The sequence below is a fragment of the Haplochromis burtoni genome, unplaced genomic scaffold, assembly GCF_018398535.1.
Source record: "Haplochromis burtoni strain Fernald_Lab_line unplaced genomic scaffold, NCSU_Asbu1 Contig_18, whole genome shotgun sequence".
NCBI lineage: Eukaryota > Metazoa > Chordata > Actinopteri > Cichliformes > Cichlidae > Haplochromis > Haplochromis burtoni.
In genome coordinates this window covers 1,399,753-1,408,617 of record NW_024582379.1, presented here as the reverse complement: position 1 = coordinate 1,408,617, position 8,865 = coordinate 1,399,753, and the positions used below count along the sequence as shown (strand labels likewise).

At 39.9% G+C, this 8,865-nt stretch overlaps 1 protein-coding gene across 1 annotated transcript in view; it reads right to left on the bottom strand.

Annotated features, from left to right (window-relative positions):
* Nucleotides 1-8,840, bottom strand: part of rmi1 (RMI1, RecQ mediated genome instability 1, homolog (S. cerevisiae)) — a 9,105-nt gene extending 265 nt beyond the window's left edge. The window contains exons 1-9 of the mRNA XM_005916177.3: nucleotides 8,571-8,840; nucleotides 7,108-7,317; nucleotides 5,672-5,782; nucleotides 4,991-5,140; nucleotides 2,724-2,794; nucleotides 2,351-2,474; nucleotides 2,120-2,195; nucleotides 1,738-1,927; nucleotides 1-1,000 (exon numbers count right to left, since the gene is read on the bottom strand). The exon at nucleotides 1-1,000 is cut by the window's left edge and continues 265 nt beyond it. Coding sequence (XP_005916239.1) covers nucleotides 1-1,000; nucleotides 1,738-1,927; nucleotides 2,120-2,195; nucleotides 2,351-2,474; nucleotides 2,724-2,794; nucleotides 4,991-5,140; nucleotides 5,672-5,782; nucleotides 7,108-7,269 — 1,884 coding nt within the window. The 5' untranslated portion in view covers nucleotides 7,270-7,317; nucleotides 8,571-8,840. The remainder of the gene's footprint in view (nucleotides 1,001-1,737; nucleotides 1,928-2,119; nucleotides 2,196-2,350; nucleotides 2,475-2,723; nucleotides 2,795-4,990; nucleotides 5,141-5,671; nucleotides 5,783-7,107; nucleotides 7,318-8,570) is intronic.
* Between the last annotated feature and the right edge of the window lie 25 nt (nucleotides 8,841-8,865).

Here is an 8,865-nt window from a genome sequence, read left to right as displayed (position 1 = left end):
CCCCGCATCCAGCTCACCTCTCCGAGACGGGTCACGCTTCAGGGCTCCCTTCTCTGCTACCGAGAAGCCCAGAAGGCCTGTCAAAACTTCATTGGACAGCTCCACGTCCAGGTAACCGGTCCCGTCAGATATTGTAGCAGAAACACTCCAAACGCCATTACTGCTGCTCAGTTTTCCCAAGAGAGTCACAATGAAAGCTTTGACATGGATCTCCATGATGTGGAGAAGTGGTTTGGACATTAAATTTTCTAGCAAGCACAAGTATGTAAAGGGTGGAGAGGTCAGAGTGACAGGAGGGAGTGTGCTGCCACTCTGAGCATTTTGTTTGGACGATCTTGAAGCTTCTGTTTCGTAGCTAGTGCTCTCGGTGCCTCTACTAGACCTAAGCTGAACAGGGATCTCATTTGGTCCACTAGTCTTCCCACTGGTTTCTGCCTCTTCCAAAATGCAGTTCATATCTTCATCCACAAAATCAATCTCGTCATTAGCAGCCAAATATAATTCACGTGCTGCCTCTGAAGCTGCTGGAGAAAGAAATAGCTCGGGAGTTGTCTTGGTTAATTGCTCTGAAGCTTCTCTAGTGTCCCTTTTCTGTGCGCTGGATCTGGAGTTGATAGACCCAAGTCGTGGCCCAGAGCCACTCAAAGTGCATGATTCAAACAGAGCAGCTTGGGGTTTTGTTGCTCTGTTGGGATTTCCTGTTATTCTGCTGTTCCGTGGTGTGTTACTGTAACTGCTGTCAGATGGTGTGGGGACACTTTCATTTTCCTGGAAAATCACACTGTCCAGCTCCTCCAGGGGAAGGTCGTCAAAGTCTTCGTCAGGAAAGTCTTCGTCTGCCATGCTGTGATCTTGGATCTGTTGATGAACTGCATCGGGGGGAACTGAGTCAAAGAGGTCAGCTTCCACGTGTTCGTCATCATTTAGGTAACCCTGGTCTAAACCATTTCTGCTGCTTCGGGTCGAGCCACCTCTGTCAGAGCGGGTGGAGAGTTCACTTCTGAAAGACAACAGCAAATTATGTTGGACTGAGTTAACAGGGCTTTTAAATCATCGGGGTTAATCAGCTCACTGTTCAAAGCGCACACAGAAGACTGGACAAAGAAGTTCACACAGACATAAATTTGAAAAAACTGTAGCGACAACACTTTGCATCATCCTATCCTTGAATATTCGTCATCACAACATTGAAACGATATAACAGCTAAATATGAGACAATGTTATTTCTCTGTGTAAGTCAATGAGGCCAGTGTAAACTAGTGACTCTGCAGTTCATTCCTCCTGGAAATAATTGTACCCTGCACAACTCTCTTAGCATTTTACATCATGACATATGAACTGTCTTTTTCCTGCATCTCAAAATGACCGGTGTACGTTCCACTTTATTCTCAGCAGCTTCTGTCTCTTCAGGAAATTGATGAACTTTAAATAAAACGGAAATTGTCGTGACATTTGAATCTACCCTGTGATTTCTCCTCCTGCTGTAGGTATACTGCCTTCAGTACGTATTTGTTAAGAATGTTGTTCTCGTCACCGGCCGCAGCGACGTAAAGACATTTTATTAGAAAACTTTGTGAAGATGCTGTAAGACGAATGCATTAAAACCATCTTAAAGTCTTTTTTTTCCCTGAAGATAAAAGTGATGTTAAAACTAGAAATGCCACGATTTCCACGACAGTGCAAAGTGAGGCTTTGCAGCATCGAAATGTCAAGACATCACATTGTTTACCACCCACCTGGACGAAGCGGCTGGGACAAGGCTCCTGATGGATGAGCTTCTCGAAGACTGAGTGGAAGCCTCATGCAGCGTGCTGTAGCTGCTGTCTCGGGCAGGTTCAACCTGAAGCATTTCAACTTCCTCTTGGGCCTCGAGACTGGCTAACAGCTCTGCATCATCAAGATCCAGATCATCCACTTCCTGGTTACCTTAAAACAAAGAGAAAAAAACAACAACAACATATATGTTAGTATAATTTTAAAAAATGGGCAGGTTAGATTAAAGAAGAAAAGCAAAGCCATATAAGACAGAATGTCTAAATTTCTAATAAAGTGTATGTAGTGTCACATTGTGCCGATGATGGATGATCTTTGAAGATACACAGAGTCTAATACATATACCTTGTTGTTGTGCTGGAGCCTCCTCTCCTTCCTGTTCCTGCTCAGGAAGTCCCAGTGTCCGACACAGCACCCTGTCCTATCACAACAGTATCAAAATAAGCCACTGGATGTGTATGGTGTACTCCATCTTATTGCTATACAAAATCCTATAATATCTTTGTGTAGGTTTATACAAGAAAAGAGAAATCAGAAGAAATGAGACAAAACGTACGAGAAATCGTTAGAGGTTACCTGGTTATTCCTGTCCACCAGGTCTTCGACCTCACCACCGAGGATTTTGATGTTGGACGGCCCCAAAAGCAAAACACCAAGTCTGCAAACTATCTTTCCTTGCAGCTGCAGCTTTGCACCGGGCCTGCAAGAGTCAGCAACATTTCAGGAAAATGTCTAGTTCTTATTTTTAATTAACAATAACAACAACATTTCATCCATTTCTCCTTGTGCTTGGATACTTGTGTTTCTATAAAACTCGAGGCAATATTGTTAGGAGGAAAAGACTTTTATTTCATTTTAGGCAGACATGTGCCCTTTAAATTTTTTTCAAATAACTAGCAGTAAAAAGACACGATATTGCAGTAACATGTTTTACAGCTCAATCCTTAACCTGAGTGCCGCGCTGAGAGCAGGGATCGGCTGATACTCCATAGCCTCCAGGCTCTGAACTCCATCTGTCACCTGTGCAATCAAACATGTTTGATCAGAAAACACGTAAGTAATAAAAAGATTATGATGACATTTATGCAAATCTATAAGAAAAGTGGTTTTGTCTTTTTGTGTGAATTAAACAGATTAAAAGACAGTTGTGTGAATTTTTCAGTTCATTTTCTGCAGTAATCTGAGACCCCGTGGGCTGTTGTCTGGAGGCTCTCATAAATATGTGAGGGTTTGGATTTAGACAGAAATATCTGGGCCAAAACTTAACAGCTCTGTAACTGCTCTTTACTTATGAATGTAGACGTATTAAGGCATAAAGGAAAATTAGAAAAACAAAAAAAAACATAGTAGATGATTTGTGCATTTGTGTAAGTTAGCATATTTAATTTAATTTACAATTTCACTAAATAAGGGAAATATGACTATCTAAAATTTTTAAAAATAAACTGAGTTCAATTAGACTGGCCACAACCAGGTTTACTGCCAAACCTGCTAAATCAAGAAATGATTTTAATTAACACAATCTAAAGAAACTCAAAACAGCTGAGAAAGAAAACATTGACATCTATCAGTCTGGAAATGATTACAAAACCATTTCTAAAGTTTATCCACAAATGGAGAAAACATGGAACAGTGGTGAACCTTCCCAGAAGTGGATGGTCTGCTAAAATTACTCTAAGAGCTCACCGACAGCTCATCCAGGAGACTCCAGAACAACATCTATTTTGGGATGTATGTACATATTTTGGGGGGAAAAAGTCTGTGGACTGATGAGAGAAAAGTTGAACTTTGTGGAAGGTTTGAGTCTCGTTACATCTGGTGTAAAACTAACACAGCATTTCATAAGAACAAAATCGTACCAGCGGTCAAACATGGTGGTGGTAGTGTAATGGTCTGGGGCTGTTTTGCTGCTTCAGGATGACTTGCAGTCAATGATTGAACCATGAATTCTGATCTCTACCAGAAAATCCTGAAGGAGAATGTCCTTCCATCAGTTTGATCCTAAACATGTAAGCCAATCATCCTCTGAATGACTCAAAAAAAAAAAAGTCTGGTCTTATAATAACTCTGGATACTGTAGCATAACTTTAAACAGGTCAATGATACTCAAAAACCCTCCGGTGTGGCTGAATGATAATAACTCTGAAAAGATGAGGGGCCAAAATTCCTCCACAGTGATGTGAACAACTCACTCAGTTATCACAAACACTTGATTGCAGTTCTTGGTGACAAAGGTGTCACAGCCAGCTATGACATTTAGGGGCAATTATTTTTTCACACACAGTTCTAAAACAGTAATTTATATTTACTAAGTTTATGTTTGTCTAAAAATGCAAAATTGTTTGATGATCTGAAACATGCCAGCGTGACAAATATGCAAAAAAGGAAAAGAAAAGGAAATCGTGAATAATAAATAATTTTCCACAGCACTGTAGGTTGTTTAGACTCTAAAACCCATGTAGACTGATTCAGTATGGAAATAACTGTTATTTCGATTTCTTTTAATATGATTATACACGCTGGCTGCCCTGTCCTAGTCAAAGCTAATCTACGACTCTTTGATCAAAAATGGTCTGAGAAACAGTTAAAATAATATTAAAAGTCACAGCAACGTTTCTAAGCAACACCTGCACTGTTCTTGAAGAAAAGAAAAAAAAAAAGTATATTACTTATGGTGGAAATTAGAGTCTGCCTCATATATTCCTGCAATTTACTCTTTCATATGCTCTCACTGATGGTACCGTCCGCTCTGATTCAGTCAGGAAGAGAAGCAGAATTATTCCACTCAACCAAACATACAAAGATAAAGTCTGGTCACAGATAAGTGCTGGACACACTGCGTGCCACTGCAGTCAAGACGAGTCTAGACAATATTTTCTATTAACAACACAGTTTAAAGCTCTGTCTCTACGGGAAGTGCCTGAATGTTTTTCTGTTTGTCTGTGAGACGCTGAAAAGCTACTAAGACACAGACAAACGCAGGATGCTAGATGATGCAAAAGCCAAAGCTTTAAAATGAAATTTTATGTTTTAAATCTGCAATTTTTGATCTCCCTTTTGTGACCCAAGAAGACAACTAGCATCATCACATATTCAACATCTGCTTTTTAAGGTTAACGCTGTTATTTACATAAAGGCATTCATTCAAAAGGCTTTTACTGAAACTCAATTGAGATTTTTTTTTAATGGCAACTATGATTCACATAAGACTCTGACCTGCAGTAGAAGCATACGGGTGGGTTTGGCTTCCCAGGGCCTCTGGGTGGTCTGTGTGACTGCAGACACCTCGTCGTTGACACAATCTGTGCCCCTCCACTTCTGCAGCTGACCATACGCCGGCTGACTGATGTCCAATAATGAGTCGACCTAAAACAGAGTTGGATCTCTTGTCATGTTTCCATTTGCGTGCACGATGATCAACCGAGCGTTGGTGTCACCAGCAAGGTGAGTTATCTGTATGCACAGCCCAAATTAATCATCACCATTAACTCAAGCGCTATATTTCCTCAAGAGCTTGCTTTGCAATTTTTTCCCTCTCCGATGCAGGCAAAAAAGCCACAAAAGCAAAAGTAACAACAATAACAAATGTACACACAATACACACAAAAACTCAAATTTTAGACTACTTTCAAAAATTACGGGTCAGTTAAATAAATGCAGCAGGAACGCCTAAATACCCCCCTCCCAATGTGAAAAGCTGAGTGACTTGCCTTTATGTGATTTAGCTCAGGTTTTATGCTGTTGGTACACATATTGTTCTCAGCCTATTGTTTGCTGTTTTTACATGCTTTTTTTAAATTTGGTTCTTTTTTGTTGAAAATATGACCAGAACTGTCCCCAACAACAACAAGAATAAATAAAGAAACTGGATGAACTATGTAACATGAAAGTTTGTACCTGGACGCAGAAGGTGCCACTGAGCTCAGTCTTCTGGGCTTCAGCGAGCCCTTCAGGCAGGACAGGAAAGTCCAGGTCTCTGAGGTCTGTTAACAGCCATTGGTCCAGCGCCTGAAAAACCACATCAAGCAGTGAGATTCATTTTTGGTTCACTTACTGTCATTCAGCAGCAGTTACACATAGAGTGGACCTATTATGTTCACTTCCAGTCCCATAATTTATTCTTTTGTTATATGTATATGTATTTTAAATGACACACAGTTAAAACAACCCTTTATTTTAAAGGAAGCTTTAGTGCAAAGCTACCTGCAGATACCGGTGACTCAGATCCAGGAAAAAAAAAGTAGAAACTCTACAGAAAAATGATTTAACAGAGTAAGAAAGAAATGTCACAGGGATTTGGATGAATTCAGTGCGTCGGTAGTGTTAGCAATGCCTGCAGATATTTTATTTCTTGTTTATAATATGAACGTGCTCTACAGAGTTGAGATCTCAGGACCACTTGAATGAACCGGCATGCTGCTGAAACCATGAGGTGATGATTTGTGCCTTGAAAAAAAACAAAACAAAACAAAACGAAAAAAACAAAACAAGAAACTTTGTCCTCTTCCAAGCATGTAGTGGAAAAAAATCAACAAAAAAAGACAACTTTGGCCAAAAAGGAGCACAGCTGTTCGACAACAATATTTTGGTACACTGTGTCATACAAATGATGCGTCAATACAGGGAAATATTCCCCACATGACGCCACCGCAAGCTGCGACAGCTGACGCCGAGTAGGATGGAATCATGCTGCCATCAGCTTGTTGTAACAGAAACCAGGATTTGTCAGACCAGAATGTGTCCTTTCACTCTTCAGTCACCCACATTTGCTCATTATTACCTACTCTAGCATGAGCTCCTTGTTCTCAGCTAACAGTGATAGAAATGTGTATGGTCTTGGGCTTCTGTTTCTTGGTTATCAGCCCCAGGGTTGTTTGAGTTTTGCCTTCTGCTAGCTGCATATTTGCAGTATGAAGATCACATGAATGCAAAAAAGGAAGAGACACCGAACTAACTGCTGTGTCACAGATGTTATTCAGCTCAGACTGGGTTATTCTACCAAGAGTGATAAAATGTGCATGAACGACATCAAATCCACATGTTCACATCGAAGCCAGTAACCATCTTTGAGGAAAAAGTGGGGTAACCATCCACCCCCTGACCACCTTCTATCATGTGACCCATACTTAACCCATGTCATAATAAGTGAGCGAACATCTTATAAGACAATAAGTGGAAACAAGACCTCTTAATCTATACTGGAGTTTCTGGAGCTGTGGAGAATTATCCCGAAACAGGTAGGAAAGGAATCCTGAGACTTTTGTTGACAAAAACAAAGCATTTGATTTCTGTCTATCGAGTTGTACACTGAGATAGTCGCACATCCTGCCTACCTGCTGGTTGGTTTGCTGCTGTGACAGATGAGCTTCTCCTCCTGCCTCTCCTTGTAGCCACTCCACACAGGCTTCTAGCCAGGCAAAGGGCACCTGGACATGCCAGGAGGACTGCAGCCATGCTTGGGTAGCACGGACCACTGCCTGAATCCCAGGAGTCATCTCTTCCTCTAAGTGTATTTGGCTCTCTTCTGCTTTTCCAGCTGCTTTCTGTCAGAATATACAGACTGCTTTAGCCACATTCTTATTCCGAAGCTGCTTTAGCCACATTATTTCAATTCAGGTATTCATATCATAGTCGCACTTCTCATTAATTACTCAATAACACATTTAGAGTTTTAATCATTCACAGTTTTTATTGTCATTCAGTCAATGAGTCACTGATGCATTGACTGAACAAAATTATGTGTGCAGAAAAAAAACACACACACAATCACAACAAAAGGTTAAAAAGACTGTAGTGTAACTGTCTATTACACAGTAAACACTAAAAAATTAATTAAGATGGTAGTGAAGAATAAAAAAATAAAAAATGTATTTACAAAAATATGTAAGTGTATAGCTGAGGTGTCTGGTGGTGGTCAGGTAAAAAAAATGCAACACAGTAGTTATCTGTAGTGCACCGTTTGTTTGTTTGTTTGTTTTACTTAATGTAGTTTTAAGTTGACTGTATTGTAAGTGCAAAATATGAGAAGAGATAAAATTCTACATTTAATTTACAATGATTCCTGAGCTGAGTCCCCAGTGACCCATGACGGATTAATAGTTACGCTGTGTTTTAACATGTTCGTTTTTAAATGAAGCCTCTTAGAATAAATTTAGCCTTGCAGTTTATCTTATTTTGTTTTCTAAGTGAGTACTCCAAATAGGCAAAAAATTAATAATAATTCAAGGTAAAGTGTTGAATGTTAACCCTCACTAAATTGCAGGATGCGCTTTTTTGTACACTAGTCTCTTTGTAAAGCCCTCAAACCACTGGGACCATTTAGAAAAGACTGTTTTATAACAAGAGCATAATATTATTGTATCTGATTGTTTTCTTGGGTTATTTGAACAAGGTAACCACACTGTCCCTGTACATGATCTTAAGCAGACGTAAACAGATGTTGCAGGACTGAACGGTTTATTAATTTTAAATTGAAATCGCCAATGAAAACAGTTCAATTACGACAAATATTTCGGATGTCTTTATCATTATCATTACCTTACAAAAATTATGTTTATGTCTTGCAGGTATTTCATGCAGTTGTGCTTTTAAACGTAAAGTATGAAAAACAAATGAAATTCAGCTTTGAGAATATGCATTTCAAATCAAATCGGGACTGCGAAAATATCAGAAAAATTATATATTTTTCCCAACATTGTCCAGCCCTGCTGTTGGAGAGCATGAAAGGGATATCGGGTTAGAAAAACTTTACCAAATAAAAGTGTTTATAACCATTTAGCTGGTATGTATATGTTACCTGAGAAGCACGGGGGCAGACTCGTCCATCAAGTATTGCACAAGTAGGTAGAAAGGCGCCAAAGTTGATTAACCCAGCCTACTTATATAACAAACCTGAACACAAGCATCCAGCAGCAGAGGTCCCTACTCACAACAGAAGGCCTTAAACCAAACACTCGTGTCGGAAAAACGTGACCATTAGCCTTGCAAATTGCATCTTTCTAAACTGGAATAACTAGAAGGGCCACAGTTAACAGTCGATCCGTGTCCGGAAACAGACTGGTATGTACCGCCTCGGTTCTCGTGATTGGCGT